The sequence below is a fragment of the Columba livia genome, chromosome 2, assembly GCF_036013475.1.
Source record: "Columba livia isolate bColLiv1 breed racing homer chromosome 2, bColLiv1.pat.W.v2, whole genome shotgun sequence".
NCBI lineage: Eukaryota > Metazoa > Chordata > Aves > Columbiformes > Columbidae > Columba > Columba livia.
The window spans coordinates 159,207,296-159,226,860 of NC_088603.1; the positions used below are offsets into that span (position 1 = coordinate 159,207,296).

General features: G+C 37.8%; 1 protein-coding gene and 1 long non-coding RNA gene across 42 annotated transcripts in view; one reads left to right on the plus strand and one right to left on the minus strand.

Moving 5' to 3' along the window:
* Positions 1-16,474, plus strand: part of LOC135578717 (uncharacterized) — a 65,156-nt gene extending 48,682 nt beyond the window's left edge. The window contains exon 3 of the long non-coding RNA XR_010470817.1: positions 16,352-16,474. This is a non-coding gene — a long non-coding RNA (uncharacterized LOC135578717). The remainder of the gene's footprint in view (positions 1-16,351) is intronic.
* The window catches only part of TSNARE1 (t-SNARE domain containing 1), a 540,792-nt gene continuing 523,217 nt past the window's right edge, over positions 1,991-19,565 (minus strand). For 28 of the 41 annotated variants that reach the window (XM_065054562.1, XM_065054558.1, XM_065054549.1 and 25 more), the window contains one exon: positions 1,991-3,953. In XM_065054562.1, the coding sequence (XP_064910634.1) occupies positions 3,945-3,953 (9 nt within the window). In that variant the 3' untranslated portion in view covers positions 1,991-3,944. The remainder of the gene's footprint in view (positions 3,954-19,565) is intronic. The other 13 variants (XM_065054535.1, XM_065054534.1, XM_065054531.1 and 10 more) reach the window with 4 other exon arrangements.

Genomic DNA, 19,565 nt, shown 5'->3' on the forward strand with positions numbered 1-19,565 from the left:
ATAAATGATTTAAGCCCTTATAGAAACAACTGGGTGTATTAGAAATGTTGAAATGTATCTATGCATCAATATGTCTTCAATGACAATCTGCCTTGGTGATAGGTCTTTATTTAATTTATACGTGTGACTATAGTTGCTAGCTGTAATAGTTATGGATTTTGGCATTGGTCATAAGTCTTTTTCAGTGAGGCAAAGTTTACAAAGCAGCAATGACCTGTCTTCTCTCCTAAATGGCGCCTGATACTGTTAAAACAGACATTCCAGTTACTGACAGCATCCAGAACCAGGAATCTCTGAATTTATTGGGAACCTCATCAATTTCTGCAATTGCCATCAACCAAATTACAACTCATCATCATAAGTTTTATTCTTCTGCTTTCTGTGGTGAGGTAAGGTGAGTTTGGTCCACTGTCCAAAGCAAGTGATAAATTCTGGAAGTAGTAATGTAAAGAAGAAGCCAATTAAACTACCCTATTACATTCTACTAAGCTGCTCCATACCAATTATAACCATATTTCTTTGTGGTCTAATTAGTTTCAACTCAGTTCCACAGTGAGGAAGCCTATAATGAGTGAACACATGAGAAACATGGTTCAGACTCCATGTGAGAGATCATTAATATGCTCTGGGCTGTTGCTTTGGAAGAGGCTGCACCTAATTATGTGGGTTAATGCACTTAAATAAAATGGCTGAATTGCAGCCATTTTCAGTCTTTCAAGGTCCCATAGACTGACAGAACTGCAGATTAATAAGTTGTTAGTGTGATCTATTGACCTGCCCCATCATTCTTCACTTTCACTCCATATGCTCTTAGAGGCATGAAATGCTAAAGTAGAGGAGTGTGCCAATCACTGACATTTCAATTTTGTTGCTTTCTCCAGCACTTGCCTAAGAAATGGTCAGAATTGGTGAACAGCAAAATCCAAGGCCTGATATGCCAAATAACTTCAGCTGCCTTTGGACCAAAACGCACCATACACAAGAGATAACAGATGCGCTGCTAGCACAGAACAGCTTAGATAACAGATTGAACTTCTTTCAGCTAGCAATGGCTGTCTACAAGTCAAGCATATAGTCTAAAGCTAGTGTTTAGGATATCCCTTTACCCAACTGAAAGCACAGGTCATGCAGACTAGGCAAGTTATCCAAGCGTAAAATAAAATGCACAGTCATCTGGGACTATTAACACCAGTAAAGAGTCAACTTAGGGCATATATAACAGAGGATGCAAAATCATGAAGGGATGGGAAGTCATGCACTTTGGTCAGGGCAACCCCAGTGTCAATACACACTGGGTGATGAACAGATTGAGAGCAGGAGGACTTGGGGATACTGGTGGGTGAAAAATTGGACGTGAACCAATGATTTGTATTTGAAGCCCAGAAAGCCAGCTGCATCCTGACCAGCAGCTCGAGGGAGGTGATTCTCCCTCTCTACTCTGCTCTTGTGAGACCCTCTGGAGTAATACATCCAGCTCTGGGGTCCCCAGCCCAGGAAAGACAGACCTGTTGGAGAGGGTCCAGGTGAGGCCATGAAAATGGTCAAAGAGCTGAAACACCTCCCCTGTGTAGAAAAGCTGACAGAGTTGAGTTTCTTAAGCCTGGAGAAGAGAAGGCTCCAAGACATATTCTTGTGGCCTTTCAATATAGAAGAGAGTTTATAAGAAAGGTGGAGAGAGACTTTTACCAGAGTCTGTAGTGACAATGGGAAACAGTTTTCAAATAAAAGAGGGTAGAGTTAGATTAGACATAAGGAAGAATTTTTTTATTATGAGGGTGGTGAGACACTGGAACAGGTTGCCCAAAGAATATGGAAATGCTCAAGGTCAGGTCGGATGGAGCTTTGAGCAACCTGATCTACTGAAAGGTGTCCCTGACCGTGGCAAGGGGATTGGATTAGATTATCCTTAAAGCTTCCTTCCAACCCAAACTATTCTCTGATTCTACGATTAAGCAAGAACGTACTGTTTTATAGCAACCTCATGGTATGGTTTGGTTTTTGGTTACTTCTTTTTATTTTTTGAAATAACATTTTCCATTATAACCAAGTCTGTAATACACAACAGGGGGAGTATTTCTATTTTGCCACATGGAAATTTCACACTCGCTCTAAGCCAGGCAGCGTTTACAGTTTCAGCAGAGAAATACTTCACCTGGGGCATTGGTGCCAAATCTATCTGCTGTGTAATCTGGCTCATCGAAAGCTCCATCAGTCTGTCTCTGCAATGCATCATACTAATGAGGTAATCACTGAGCTTCTAATGAATGAGATTAGCAAATGGGCAAGGTTTGTTTGTTCTGGATCCCTTGTTCAAATGCAACTCGAGGCTCTCAAAATATTTGCTTGCAATCAGCTACGAGCTGGGTTCATTTCAGCTCCTGCTAACTAGATGAAAACCATTTCCATCACTCTAGGGTTTGCCAGATTTGCTGATAGAGGCAGCCCGTAGTTTGCGGTGGGTACAAGCAGGGCACTCTATTTCAGAAGCAAACTCTCTGTAGCAAGGTAAAGCAGTAGGTATCATAATTTGTAATTTCATGCTATTACTAAGCTTGCTTGGAAAAAATAGCATCAAGCTATTAATGAGCTTAATAGCAACTAGTAACTATTTAATATTAGATATAATGATCCAGTTATGTAGATTTTGTAGGATAGACCTAGAGAAAAACCACCAGAAATTCTGATTTTTCTTTCTTCACCAAAATTAACTACATCGATTTAAGAAGTTTTACAGTTTTGCCCCTGAATGAACTTAAGCACCTGCAAGATTTCTCTGTGCATTTTCTGTGCTCAGCCTTTACTGACGACAGACTGTGTCAGCTTTTTGGAAAAGGAAGCATGTAATTGAAAGCAGTGCAGGTGAAAATCTAGTTTAATATTTGTTATCCTCTTCTAAACCTTCACAGTAACCAAAAATACATAACATATAGAGGTAGCTGATTTTTTTTTTCTCTAATGAGAAACATTTTTGTCAAAAGAAGTATCTTTTCATGAGGAATAAAAACCACAATTTTGTGAAATTCTCTCTAATACTTCCTATGACATTTTAATTAAAATAATTTTTGAAATGCTTTATTTACTGGAGGAAAGCTGCATTTCTAGTACACGACACCTTTAAAAAAGCATTTTAATGACATTTTCAATGATGTTTTCAGCAGAGAATATTGTGGGTGACAATGAAACAAAATCCCAAATGCTGGTTGCATTAAAACCTATGAAATGAAATGTAATGCAAAATCTGACATTTTTAATGAGTTGCCTTGCTTGATCTTTTTGACAGACTAAAGGCCTTTATGAAAAAATTGTAAAAATGTGTCTTAATGTTTATTTGTCCTCGTCTTTCACTAGTGTTTCCCATAAATAAATGTGGTCTTCTATGCATACAATGGGATCAAATAAGCATCTAATTGATGTGTTTGTAAATGGCACATATAATTGTGAAAGTGCTTAGCTCAGATCTGGCAGAGGGCATTCTAAAGCAGCAGTGCACAGTATGAGAATCTGAGCTAGATTGTTTTTTAAAATATACAAAAGCAACAACAAAAAAAAGAATCAGACAAAACATGTCAACTTTCATGGTTTTCTTGAGCTGGAGATCAAGAGCATGTTAAAAACACAAGCAAAGATGAAATAACAGCTGTGGATCTCACAACACACCATATAGCAAATCTGGAGGCAAAGAAATATCACTCCCCAGATACACAGGAGACATCATTAAAATCTGTAAAATAAGGTAAAATATGTTTGCAACAAAGGAAGAATAAAAAACAAGGAAAAATTATTCACAATTATACTAACAACATAGTATAGAACTTAGCTTTTCTTTCATACAATTAGTGTTTGTTTGCTATAGGTGTTTTAATATGACGTGATCAGTAAAGCAGACATTGACGTAGGGCTTGAATGTGAAACGCCTTGAGAATCCATTCCACTTCACAGGATGATCACGGGCTCTGCAAAAGCAAGAATAACTGATGAGTATTCACAAGATTTCCAGAGATTCGCTGATGCAAAGTTGTTGCTGATGAAAAGGTGGTTACTCAAGATGGTCCCAAAATGCATAGTCAACAATGATTGTAGAAAAGTGTATATTCACTGCTTACAGTCTAAGGTAATGGTGGATGTGGAAGGAATGGAGAGGCTGAGAGTATAAACAGACCAAATATATAAAGAAAATATGGTGTATAGCCTGCTGTAGCAAGGAAAAGCGTAGATTTTGTGTTCTCTTAAATGCCAGCAGTTCCCATTCCTAGAGGATGGTGCATTTGGTTTTAAAAATACCTTTTCCTGCAAAGTAGACTAAGTTTAGAAGACAGAGTGTGACACTGATGCATTCTGCAGGAGAGAATACATCTAAGAAATATTAGTCTGTTTTCCATTTTTCTATACAATGAAGCCATTAGGTATTTTCTCTTTATAGGAAAGACTCACCATACAATGTGTAGATCTCTACAACATGTTTACACTACTTAGTATAGACATTCACTGGAAATCAAGTGGCAATTTTTGATGAAAGTTAATGTTGCTCTGCAATTACTACAAGAGAAGCCCCTTACGACAGATGTCAGAACCAAGATAACACCTCCAAGACAGACATCAGCACTATAGACTTCTGAGGTTAGACAAATCATATTTTTGCACTCATTGTCTCATAAAGCAAGTGATGTTCGTAGTAAACACCACTATGAAAGATATAAGCAGGCTTTAGTAGTGCTTGTGTTTATTCTACATCTGCTTACTCAGTGAATATTGTTTGTTTACATGATATATAAGGAAATCTGGCTAAACCTGGTATCAAGGGAAATAAAAAGGGTGGAAAAATACTCTTATTATTACTGAACCCATAACTGAGAATTTTTTTTTTTTTTTTTACTACAGGTGAAAATCTTAGAAACATTATTTGTTTTAATTATGCTTTTCTGTAAAACAAAAAGATGTCAAAATAGACGAGCGATCAGACATGCTTTTCTTCCAAAGCAATAAAATACAAAATCACACAGATAGTTATTTATGCCAATTATTGAAATTGTTCATAATAAGATATTATTTAGATAATCCTTTTGAAATCAGACATCTGTTGTGTGCTGTGCTGCATTTACAAAACACAGAAAGTAGTCCCTACCTTGCATTCACATAAACACCACAAAGATCTTACAAGAACTCTCTAATGACAAAGGGTAACCTTCTGAAGATGATACTCATCTCAGCTAATTTAAGGTATAAGTATCTCCATCTGAGTGTAATGGCTCCCAGGCTCCAGGCTCCTATTAGAGTAATTACAGATCTAATCAATACAGCCAATGGATCTTTACAGTAGGGGTCATTATTTGAATAATAAATTTCAGAGTCACCAGTATTTCACTGGCTGCTACTGACTAGCATTAACTACAAAGAAGTCTTCAGGTTTGCTTTCTCAGATGCAGAAATGTATGCTGAGGACATCTAAATTTAGCTGCACAAATTCAGTAGTAGAAGTCCTTTGAATAACACAAAAAAAAGGATTTGCTAGAGTTACTCAGACAAATGGCCCTGAAACTGGGATGGACACCACTAATCATAAAACCTCTCCACTCACTTTGCAACCATTCTTACTTTCCTGTTCACTTAATATTTCACAATTTTTTTTGTTTGTTTATTTGTTTGTTTTTTCCAGAAACATTTCAACAGGTGCCAATAAACAATATGTTTACTGCCTGTGCAAGTCACAGGATCACAGAATGGATGAGCTGGGATGAGACCTCTGGAGATCCTCATCCACCACTTTGGAGATCATCTAGTCCAACCACTAGCTCAGAGCAGGGTCACATGTATCATGGATGTGTCCAGTTGGATTTTGAATACCTCCAAGGCTGGAGACTCCAGGACTTCTCCAGGCAACCTGTTTCCCTGTTTGACTACTCTTACAGTAAAAAAAAAAAAAAGTGGTTTCTTATGTTTAAATAAATTTTCATCTAATTCAGGTTGTACCAATTTCCTCTTGTTCTTCTCAGTGGAAACTACTAAGAAGAGCCTTGTTCTATCTTCTTTATAACCCACATCAAATATTTATACAGATGGATATGATCCTTCTGAGCTTCCCCAGGCTGCAGTCCCAGATCTCTCAGCCTCTCCTTGTATGTCAGATACTCCCATTCCTTCATCATCGTGGCTCTTCAGTGGACTTGCTCCAGTATATGCATGTCTCTTGTTAATTTTTTAATTCTTACGTGTAGGCACACATATGCCTGTGTACAGGAGAGAAAGAACACAGCCTAATCGGATCCTGTGGACCTTGGACAGGCTTTTTCTCCGAGGACTAGGAGGAAGGGCACCATATGTTTGACATGAAAGCAAACCCTACTACCAGCACAGGCCATTACTCTTGGCAGGCGCTGCAGCTACTGGGGATTATGAATTTTGATTTGAAGGCGAGGAAAAATATTCCACATTGCAAAAGCCATTTAAATTAGAAATAGATATTCTACAGACTTGGCTCTTGAGTGTAAGAAGAGAGATTCTCTAGATACAGTGCACCTACAAGATATATTGGGCCAACAAACCAACAGACTTAATACACGTTTCTGGTTTAGTTGAGGATAAAAATGAGTTATTTTTGGTTACTGAAAAAGAGTTGGAGTTATGTCATACTTTTACGTTTTGATTAAAGAGGTTTTTACTATTTGCTTTAGTAATAGCTGTACTGAGTTTAGCGGTTCTAGTCACAGACTATACAGTCTTGTGTTAGCTACTATACAAATACAGAACTACAGGGTGTTTCAAAAAGATGGACCTAATTTCAAAGAAGAATATATTTCAAATTAGGTCCATCTTTTGAAACATCCTGTAAATGACAATCCCATTTAAAAAAATAAAAAAAAAAAATAAAATGGGATACATCTTTGTGTTTTGTTTTGGTTTTTTAATGTATCTGGGGAACTTTACCAGTAGAAACCTGGGTGACTCAAGGTTTTGCCCATCCATATTTCAGTGAGTCATTTCTATTACCTTCATAATCAATGAAAGGCAATAGGTGTATTTATCTTGACTTTTCTTTTTTCATGCATAGGTCAAGAAAGGAAAGAGCAAATTAAAAAAGACCCTGCTGCTATCAGGCTGCTAAAATTACTCTTCTGTGCAGGGTAACAGTCCTCTTTACAGTGAACTGCAAAAATAGACTGTAAAGAGCTGCTCCAGTAATATGGTGGCTCTAAGTTGCAATAGGAACCTGGGCTATGGATCCATCCTACAGCCCTCCTTGGCTTCAGAGAAGCATCTTTGCTCCTTTGGGGTTTACCCCTCCTTTTGGGTTTACAGTGTAGACTCTGCCCATTTATTTAGTCTAGCCTGTTCTGCCTGTGAATTAAAGATTTAGTCTTATGGGAAGATAAATTCTCCAGAATAATAAACCAATTTGATCCTACCTTCTGTTGTTTTGAATCAAGTGAGATCTCCATCTTTCCTCTAAGTAAATGTGCCGACACATCATACTGTGTAAGGTCTGATGACACAACTATTGACATTTCCAAATTTATACATATTTAAGGCTTTTTCATAGACATTAACCTCAATGAACTTCTCTGTTGGAAAAGGCTCATCCACATAAATTTTAGTACCTTATTAATAGTAGCTGATCTTTATACATGCAGAGATTTTTGTCCAGTTGTAAACACACACTGTTCAAGTAAGTCTGATGGATTGTCCAAAGAATGGAGAATACGTGACAGAAAGAACAGATGGATTTTGTTACTGAGTACTGAAAATATGGGCATGGAAACAGCTCTTCGGAACTGTTAATGGCCACCTTCTCAACATGTCAAACTCACACAGGGGTTGGGCACTAGCCAAAGGTAGATGTTTAGTGCAGATATCCTGAGATGCAACCCATAGAAAAGAAATGCCCTCATCTGTATTTTGCCATTTTTGTTTAATTCAGAAGTTTTTGGCTTGGGGCTTTTGGAGTTGTGGTTTGTTTTTGTTGTTGTTGTTGGTTTTGTTTGTTTGTTTGTTTCCTGACATACCAGAGTACTGAGATATGTGTGCAGAGCATGATAGCTCTGAGTGGTATAGAAATCTCTCATATTTTCCAGACATGTGGTGGGTTGACCTTGGCTGGACACCAGGTGCCCACCAAGCTGCTCTATTACTCCCTCTCCTCAACTGGACGTAGGAGAGAAAACATAACAGAAGGCTCGTGGGTTGAGATAAGGACAGGGGGAGGTCACTCAGCAATTACTGCCATCGGCCAAACAGAACTCACTTGGGGAAATTAATTTAATTTATTGCCAATAAAAACAGAGTAGGATAACGAGAAATAAAAGCAAATCTTAAAACACCTTCCCTCCCCACCCTTCAATTCTTCCTGGGCTCAACTTTACTCATGAATTCCCTACCACCTCCCCTGCAGCAACACAGGCGAATGGGGAATGGGGGTTTTGGTCAGTTCATCATACGTTGTTTTGATCCACAGACCTCCAACACTTCCAACTATTTTTCTGTACCTCCTGCTTTTCACCATTAACACTGACCTCATTGCAGATGCTTGATCACCTTTTATATGGTTTGTCCCTGTGTATGTTCCTCCAGACCAAGGTCCAACAAGACACCCACAGAGTGTTACAGCAATGCACTTGTGAAAAGGTAAAAATGGTGAAAAGGTAGGAAAAATGAAGATTCGTCCAAAGCTGACATATGGAAATAAGTAAGCAATTACATTAACTGAACAAGATGAGCTTAAAGGATGAACTCCTTCAAGAGAAAAGGGATCAAAACCACTTAAAAATAAGGCCTTGCTTCTTCCTAAGGTCACAACCCACAGAAGATGTCTCCTCCAAAGGATACTTACTCATTTTCTCTTTATATTACCTTTCCCATAGAAGCATTTTCCTCCTCCTTCTCAAAAAACATCCCTGTCATTTGGGATTTCCTTCATAACATTCCAATAACAAACTAAAGAAACATATCTGGAACCATCTTCTTCAGAAGAATGAAATGTGGAAAATTGAGGCTGAAGGTGCAGAAGGGTTATGACTTCATTTTGCCGCCTTGAGAAAAGGTTAAAATTGCCAGCAATGTGTGACCTAATTCTAAGCGACATTAAGCAGATGGCACTGAATGACCAAGAAAATAGGATTGGTCTTTCTCCATCCATCAGCTCACTTTGCACCTTAAGCTGCATTAACTTTGCTCAGCTAGATGATGCAGCCTTTTTCTTGCATCCATCTCTTCATTTTTAAAAAGCAGTTTGGAGAGTTTGGGGAGTGGAGACACTGTTAGGTTAATAGTGAGAAATCCTGTTTCTCATGAGGAGGATGAAAAGGAGAATGTGGCACAGAGATGTTAGATTTGCTGGTGATGCAGGACAGGATATTTCTTCCTGTTGTCCCTTGGAACAAAAAGGTGAATTATTTTGTTTGCTTTTTTGGAAGTGTTATGGTTGTCAGGCCAAAGCTGCTTGCAGAGAACAGCAAGGACAGTGCTCACACTTGCACCTCTTTATTCAGACTTCTATAGTAATGGAGGCAATTTGAAGATGTTATCTTGGAAGACAGAGCCACCACCACTTTCACAGCCTATTTTCCTCCCCATCTTCAGAGTGCTCCAAGGCAATCTGAACATTCACCTCTTTTTTTTTTTAATTATTTTTTTTCTTTTTTTAAAATATGCTTTAATCCCTGTGTCCTCAGGTGCTAGTTAACATTTGAGGGAGACAGTGCACATCTCCATTCCCCAAAATTCATGGACAAGGGACTAGAGTCTCACTTGCTTTGAAACAGGCCACATCTCTTCTGGTCTATGCAGTCATCTCCTATCTTTCCCTAGAAAGAAAAGGCTCCCAGACCCACTTTTGGCAACCCCTGTTATGTGGAGGGAGGAAGGAGAGAGAAAATCAACTTTACAAATATGCTGAATTATTCTGGGAAGCAGTCAGGATAATACCAAAATGAGAGACATAAAACACTGGCCAGATAAAACATCATGTGCTGGAGACTAATGCAGATTAGACAGCAGACCTGGCAAGTCATCAGCTCACACCAATGTGGCAAATCTTGGGAACATGTCGAATTACTGGCATTTGACTTTCAGCTTGGATTAACTATCAGGAAGGAAAATGCTGACTCAGATTAAAATACGTCTGGTTGCAGGAAAAGACAATTTCTAGGAGATGGATGCTTAAATACTGGAGTACGAATCCAAGGCTGCCTAACGTGCAAATCACTCAATACCCTTTCAGCATATCATTAGTATTTCACTATCCCTGAGAATCTGCCAAGAGCCATGGGGAAACACCAGACTTTCACCTTGCAGCAGCATTTAACCACAGAGCAAGCAAATCAGAGCTGTAAAAGGTGACAGAAACCCTTAAATTCTCATTCACATGTTAGTGGAAATAGAGCTGATAAACCCTAAAAAAGCCCACAGAAGACACACAACACGGTTAGCATCAAACTCCAGATATTTCAGCTAAGAGAGCAGGAACTGTATACTCCATGTTTTGCTTAAAGAGAACTGGTGGAAGTATAATATGGTTTGTGCAGAACTGGAGAAAATTACAGTTGGAAATCTCACCTGTCAGGAAAGAAAAAAAACAAAACACAGGGAGAATATGTACATTGCATAGCAGTGTTGCTGTCTTACACACTAATGGATATGTCAGTGCAGCAGGACTGCAAATTTAAATGCAATAAATTGCATTTCATCTACCATAGACTTTTTTTTTTTAGACTATTTAACTATGAAAGGAACAGAAATTATTTCAGTCAACAGGGACAGAGATGGAATGGATAAAACTCCTAGTACTAGAATTAGAACTGCAACTTATAATGTTTTCATTAAAAACAGCACTGGAAATAAATTGCTGCACAGAGAACTAATTAAAAATAGAACTAATAAATTCCATAGATGTTAATATAATGATTTTTTTTTTTTTTTTTTTTTATGCATTCATCTGAACACTAGCTGTTATTAACTCTGAGTGATGCTGTTTTTACATACACATGTTGGTGTTATTCATACGGATGGCGCCAGGGCTTAAGCACTGAGTGGAAGAACGTTTCACTAGGTGGCTTCACTAGATTGAAACAAAAACTAATCCCATCAGAAAGGCAATATTTTAGTAGACACCAGGGAGACTAAAACAGTTAGTCCCTGCATAAGAGCTTGTGGTAGGAAAATGCAGATATGTCATAGAAATAACTCTGATATTTGTAGATAACCTTGATACATCTTTTGAATATCTCCTCATTTGGTCCTGAGTTGGTTGCTCATAAACGAGGGTAAGAATAGTTGAGTTGACTTTCCCTTTGACATCTCCCACCATCCCCCTGGTGTAGACTGGTGAAATATCCTGTTTAATGCAGATCTGACCATTTTTTACTGCCCCACACACATAAATATGTAGCACTATGGATGAGTCTCTTTCTATCCAAATACAAATGCTACAGATCAACACAAGTCACTCTGATTTCTCTTTACAGTGAGTGGAGGGATACAAGCACTTAAAGAGGATCATCCAGCTCTCCTTTAACTATATATATTTAATAGCATGGAAATATTGCCATTTAATATGTATGCATCTATACCTTGGCCTGAAAGGGAGCCTTCTGTGACTAGTTCAGGTTTTGTTGTCTAAATATAAGTAAAATTAATCCCATTCTGCGTGTTTTATATTTTACTTCTAAAGTTAATATTTTCGTATCATCTCCTTCTGTTCACAAGTTTTAATGGTTTGCTTTGTATAATTTCTTTACAAGTAAAATTTAGGTGACCAGATACACTACTGTTGCAACCCCTAGTATAAGAAAAAAAACCTATGTTCATAAAAAATGTGCCCTGGAAGTAATTATGCCTGGTTTGTTGTGGGTTTTTTTGTTTGTTTGAGGATTTTGTTGTTTGGTTTGGTTGATTGTGGTTTGTTTTGGTTTATTTGTTTTGTTTTGTCTTGTGGCTTTTTTTGTTTGTTTGTTTTTTAATGTGTACCAAAGTGTTCCCATTTTCATATGGAGACCAAAATAACCTAATTTCATTGGGAAGTATTGTTGGAAATATGCATAAGTAGTAACTCTTATGCTGTATCCTACTAACAGCCATCTAATAAAAACATCATAAACTCTTTAGTTACTATGTGGATCCAGCTTCCATCTTGGTTTCCCCAGGATGTTCTTCATTCTCCCTCCTCTGATATGCATATTCTTTTACAATCGCCAGCAAAAAATGAAAAAATAAAATAAAATCCACAGATTGAAGGGAAGAATGGAAAAATATTTCAAAGATCTCTGAGTTACTAAACAAAAAATGGTGTCAGAAGTCACTGAACAGGAAATGATCAGAGACTTGGACAGTACCTGGGGGAATAACCAATGTACATTATCTGTTATTACTGTTCCCTCGGTGTCTGCTTATGGGTGCTGCTGGAGGCAGTAAATGGGTGAAACATTGATTTTGTAATGGCAAGACTGGGTGTCCTGCCATCCTCAAAACCAGCTCTGACACACTTATCAGGGTGTTGCATCTATTTGAGTCTTCTCTGTTCATTATCATTATTGTGAACAGCATCACTGAAGGGATTATAAAGACTTCCAGAAGTGTCTTAATTTTTTTTTTTAAAGAAACAGAAGTTTGTTGGGATGGGAAGATAACAATGAGTAGTTACTGAAGAGCCTGTTGTACATTATATATTCTGCATTGTGCCTCTGGCTCCATTTATGTGAACGGAAATGATTAATATTTTACTTACTCTTTAGCATGTAGTGCTATAAGGGATTAACAGACAAAAGAAAGGAGATGAAGTATTTAAGGGCTCCAGTAGACGCAGAGCGAACTTATAGGTATCAAAGAACCCTTTTTACAGCTAAAGTCTGTTAAACAAAGGGCAGAGGAAGAAAAAAGGGATATCCATTTAGGTATTTTTAACAGATCTTGGATACCACAGTGACTGAGGTCTTTGACACTATTAACATAAAAGTGAAAAGCTAGTCTAGACAAAATACAAGAGAGTAAACTGCAGGGAATTACTATGAATCCATGGAATGGAAAGAGATTTTTGAGTTATCTTTATGTCTCTAGGGTTATTTGAAAAGCAGAACAATTGCGGTAGTTACTGCACAGTCTTTTCCATCTGGCATAACCAAGGTCTCTTAAACAACAATTAGCAATGAATTTTGGCATTGCCCGGTGCCTTTTCCATATCCTCACATGCTTGTCCTCAGATACTGAAATTCACCCCTGACAAGAAAGACAGTGGCATTGAAAAAGCAAGCAAAGAAGTAACAAATAAGCAATATATATACTGTCAGTTCTCTGCTTTGTTATTGACCTGCAGCTGGGAAGATCAGAATAATCTCTAATTAGGCTTTGCCAAGTCTCCCTTTAGAGGTCTTTTGCCTTTTACTGCCCTGGATTGCTGCTGTGGAATTCCTTGTTTGGAGGTGGTAGATTCCTGCTGCACAACACCCCATTCCATCACTTTAAGTGACATTTAAAAACACACAATTCCTCCAGCTCTTCTCCCCTCAATGCTATATTGCAGCTGCATCTTAAAATAAACTCTTCCGTCTTCTGTAACAGATGGTGCTGTGTAGCCCACAGTACACACGTATCTGTAGCAGCAGTAATGAAGCAGGAATGCTGGGCAGACTGGGGTGGGAGGGATCATGCACACTCAGGAGACCACTTTGCCTGTTATTCCCAACAGTGAAGGTGAAGGAGATGTGAACCACTATTAGAAGGATGGGAACACTCATTGATACATGTCAGGCTGTATTTTAGACAAGCTTAATCTTATTTTTTTTTTTCCTTTGGTGAGGAATAGTAAATATTTAAGGGATGCTACTTAAAAAGCACATACTTAATTAAACCTCAAATGCAGAAATCTCTGTTTACTCAGAAATGCATTCTGTGATGCTCACCACCTAAGGCTATACCTCAGCCATATGGCACTTTAATAGATACTAGCAGAGGGAACCCTTTTAATATTTTAACAGATGGGTGCATGCTAGATACTGGGGTTGGAGGAGAGGGGAGAATGAAAGAAAATGTGAAGAAAGAGAATCAAGAAAGAAAGACAAAGTTCAAAACATGAATTCTTATTGAACTCTTCCATTTCTGCTCCAAACAGCTGGAGGTCTTGTTTCTTTCCTAGAAAGAATTTCTGTTGTTTCCATTGCAGACCCTTGGACTCAGACTCACTGATCACAAAGCTTTTCACAGCAGAGTTACTATGTGAGGGGTTGTCCTTACAGCAGAAATATCATTATGGATTTCAGAGTCTTCTGACCCAGCCAGTAGTTGCATGAGTTTAGGAGTAGGATTTAAGTTTTTATAGTGTTCCTTTTCTGCACTTTCCCACTGCAAAGTTATGCTTACAATGTATACTACAAGCTCAACAAGTTTGGGTTGTTGGCTATAAGACCTCAAAAGAGAAATTCAGCACTGGAGTGTGCTGCAGAGGAAATATGGCAAATATAAACTCAAAGAGTTACAAAGAGAGGGTTATTTGAAAAGATGGCATTTATTGGAGTATCTGGCTTCCGGATAGGTCCCAACCTGGTAGAATTGCAGTTTTAATTGCAGGTATTGCATTCCCAAAATAATACTAACAGCCAGAGTGATGGCAGGGCTAAAGTAATACAGTTCCATTTACATGAAGATTGCTACTCCATTTACATTGTGGTTGCTACATGGTTTACTGTTTTCCAAATTTGTTTGGAAACAAATTTCTTTTTCTGGAGCACGTGTCAAGGATCTAATATGATCATGGCTTTGGTGCCTGAGACAAAATGGAACACGATATCTGCGACCCCTTTCTATCTTTGCCTTACGGTACTTCCATAAATACCATTCCTTTCATCATATGCATTTGTTTGCCTCTTCTGATGGAAAGATTAAATTGTCTCAAAAGGCCTGTGGGAACTTAGTGGTAAAATTTTGTCCTCCAAGGATTGACAGGGACCTCTTCCTAGGGCAATGTGAAAGAACAGCACACAGAGCCACTGAACGGAGTACATTTGGGATTAACAGCAGTGCGGCTGCACCATCCAGTGTGGGACTCTATATCCTCTGCTAACATTACTGTACTGATGCTGGGACTGTACCATGCAAGGTTATATGTCTACAGCAGCTCAGATATCCTTGCTGCAAGGATGCACAACATGTAAAGTATATTATGTGTCCTCTTGGTAAAATACAGCCTGTATTATCTTGTTCTGTAGAAACTGTGAATACAAAACATGTATTAAGTATTTACTTAATCAGTAATTCTTTACTATTTGTTCCAACTTCTGATGTCTGTCTGTGTACCATAAAAAACAGTGTCCTGTGAATGTATTCTCAGAGCATTAATTCCTTTGTTGAGAAAAACACTTGTTATTATGATTCTTCATCTGAATTCATTAGGAAGAAAATTATAACTAACATGGGGTTTTGTTTTCATTATTATTCATTACTCTCTACTCAGTAATTTAAAAAGGCAAAGCTGGATGTTTCCAACAAAGCACAACTTTCATATTGGATTCTACTGGATTTTAACTCCAATAAATAATCAACAGAAATGTATTAAGATGTCTTTGTTTATTTCAGATTTCATTTCCCAAACTATCTGTAGATCTATGTCAGATTTGAATGCCTGTGTGCGTCTGCTCATGGTTGTCACCTTGCAAGTCTTTTAACAGGCCCAGTAGGTCATGTTAGGCATTTTATAAAATTATATCCTTATATTATTACCAGTTCTTATGCTAGAATTGCCTTTTACCTAACACTTTGAAGATTTTTGCCTGGAGCTACCTGGTTTATTTGTTTCAGTTTATTTTATTTATTTGTGCTGGTGACTCAAGTTTCTCTACCAAATATACCTGACTTTCCATCAGAATTGTTTACATCATCAGCTGCTGAAAGGGGTAACATCATTATGTCATAGGACATCTGACTACTATTTTCTCCTTCTTTCACCTCACCCTGGATCCATTACTTTGCCTGAGATCCAATTTTGCTAATAGCTGGAAAATCCATTGCATTCTCCACATAGAAGTAAATACTGAATCATGGTGTGCTGTTCACTGCTTCCAGAATTTCCTAAATAATTGATGGTAAAGGGCAGAGATTATGTTGTGAATTTGCCCAATGACATAAGGTGCACTTTTCTTTCAGTCATTTTCATGCGTGGGATTTAGTTTCTACGTCCCCACATGGAAAGCAACAGCAGAGAGTCCCTGAATGGCCTAACTGGCTTGGCTTGTTTTGATTAGGTTGCGCTCAATAATCAAGAAGAAATTGTCGTGGATCAACTGTACATAAGGGCAGAATATCCCTAAATCCAGCGTGGGGCTGATGGAGCCAGTAACACATTTTCAAAAATGCATTTCCTTTTTTTTGTTTTCAGAATTCTTTTAATGGATCTTTTCCTGCTTGACCAACACCATACAACCCAAAAGGAAGAATAATTTCCAACCTGAGAGACAGAAAGCAGCTGGGATGAACCCTCTGTTAGAAACAGAAAATCGTGCGTTATTGTGGGAAGTGTTGTACCATCTTTGTGAGGTTTATTGTAATACTGCAGAAAATACAGAGGGTCTGGTTCTCACACTAGAAACAGCTTATGCTTAATGTAATTCCATTTATGGCCCCAATGTACTGCAAGAGTGGTGTAAAATGGTATTAATGAGAACCAGGCCTAGAGATTCTAATATTTACTTTCTATTGTGCTTGAAATTACTTCGGTTGTTTTATAGCAATGTTTAAAAGTCAGAACAGAGACGTTATGAATAAAAATCCTGGATCACATCTTCCCATCCATCTCTCCATCCATCCAAGAGAAATGCAACACAGCAGTTGTCAAAGAGTCTAAGCCTTGACTGAATTACAAGTAAGATTAATTTGGCCTTTTAAATTTATATGTTGATACAGTACTTTCTTTAAATCCACGTCTTTCAACCATTTCAAATCAGCAACACTTTATTCAAAGGCTAGTTTTCATGAGCCTCATTTTACATTTCTTCTGTGAGTAAAAACAAGAAGCGGGGATAACAATGATAAACCTAAATAATGTATCGTGAATATGTTTCAAAATGCTGACAGAAAATATTTGCCCTTGCATGGAAGAAATGCTTGGGGAAAACAGAAACCGCGATTTCCTTTACCTTCAACTGTAATAACCTTTTTAATGACTTGTGAGTCATCTGATTGTTTGTGATGAAAACACCCTGTTTCTGCTTATGTAAGGATTTTATTTATTATTATGGTAGCATTCAGCTTTCTGTCTCCAAAATTGGTTGGAGCCCAAAGGAAAGTATTAAAAAAGAAATCCCAAATTGCTGATAGTTCATCATTTCAACAGTTACATGATAACAAATATCCAGATCTCCTAGGTACTCTCAAAGCTGTGTTTTGAAAAAATATTGCATTTCTGTAAGGCTGGAGAGAAATATAACAGAAATCCAATAATGCAAATGTATTGAGACCATCCTGCTATTTGGAGGAGTGAAAGTCTATATGACTACAAAAGAGTAGTTGTAGCTCATGCAGATATTCTTTGCATACATCATCACATTTTCTTACTAAAAATGAACATTTTTACATAAAGAAACAAAACAAAGCAAAACCAAAAAATACTTCAAGTACATTTACTACCATACGTGTTTTAAAAGCAAACAGCATCTAATGAACTTTCAAATAATCAAGATGTTTGGAATACTGATTGAAAAATGTGTTCAAAGTTTAGTGTTACCCTCCCTGAAAAACATATAAGACAACAGAGGAACATTCAAATGACATGGTCAAGGTGACATACATATACCCATATATTCTTTTAAACAATTCCATACATATTAAAGGTTGGTGACTATATTGCATAAAAATCCTGTTGAATCATAATTTCCTAAAACTGAAGATTATTTTGGGATTACAGTAAATACTATATGTCACATGGAAATCTCTGCACAGCTCAGTGACAAAATTAGATATTCCAAGCTTGAGACATTGTCAGTATAGTGGAAAAAAAGACAGATAGCAATCCCAACAAGAAAAGGCCCAACTGAAAATACAGGCTGACCTCCAAAGTATATTCCAGAAAGCCATACAATGGCTGTAATATAAACCCTTATGTAAAACTGCAATGAAACTTTTGAAAACCAAGCAATTCTGATTCACTTTTCATACAGTTTGAAACATTCAAAATACACCTAAATATAATTATTTAGTTTGGGCAAATTTTTTTAGATAGCCTTTACAGGGGATGTTTAAAGAAAGGACTTGAAGAAAGGGGATCTTGTCCAGGGATCAAGAAACCAGAAATTCTTTCCTGATGCTAATGAGCACTTCATGCCTTGAAACACAAAGGCTGACAATGACAATTTCTATTTAGAAGTTGTAATGTAATTTGCTCCCCTCCAATATATGCTAATCAGCTCTGGAAATGCATAACATGCTTGTGTAACTTGGTGGCTTATCATTTTTCAAACTTCACAATCAGGAGGATAGTAATTCCTAGTAATGTCATACTTTCACTAGATGGTTTTCTCTTTTTAAAAGCACTGCCAGTTGAAGAGCTACATTTCCTTTGTAGAACCTGTTTCTAAACCGAATAGAGTGATTTCCAAACCCTGTAAAACCACAATTCTGAAAAAAAAAAAAAAAAAAAAAAGGAGAAAAGTTTGCTGAAGTGAATTATGGCCTGAAAAATTCACAACCACATGGGCTACCCTCACCACCATCACGAGAACCTCACACTTTGACACAGTCATGAAAAGTTACACAGTCATACAAAAGAAAAGCTGAATATTCCTTCACCAACACATCCATCTTCTTCTTGCATGTGCAATTTCCCTCCTCATATTTGTGTCAGAAAGCCTTCTACTGTATTGCCGTCATATCACATTTGAGTGAGCGACCTCAGAAGAGGCAACTTGAGAGAGAAACATCTGTTATGGATTCTGGTGTAACATGCTAGAAGTGGCTTTGTGGAGTTGACAGTTCACTTGGAGTTGACAGGTGTGTTTTTTGCTCCCTTCACTCACTTTCCTGCACTGCTCATGCTGTGCCATGAAGCCTTGAAACCCCATGTATCTTTTAACCCCTGGACGCAAATTATGAACTCTGTTCTATCACTTATATGAGCCATCTCTGAACATAAATGAAAAAATCACTGGTCTTATTGGTTGCAGGGAAGTCTGGATATTATCTTATCCCTGAGGAATATAACTTCCTATCTGCTGCTCTTGTTTTAGGGATGAGTTGGGCTACCAAATGCACTGTCTAGACCCAGAAGGACCACATGGAACCTGAAGCGACAAACTTGAAAACGGAGAGTCCAAGCCTCATTTAAGTGTTTTACAATAGGAAAAACTTAGAGTAATAGAAAAGTTTTACTGGTGTTCTGCCAAGAGTTACTGCCCCCAGAACTGATTCAGAATCACAGAATATCTCAAGTTGGATCCATAAAGATCATTGAATCCAACTCCCTGCTCCTTGTAGGACTACCTAAAACTAAACCGTATGACTAAGAGCATCATCCAGGTGTTCCTTGAACTCTGACTTGATTGATGCCTGTTTCAGTGACTGATCACCTTCTCAGTGAAGAACCTTTTCCCAGTGTTCAG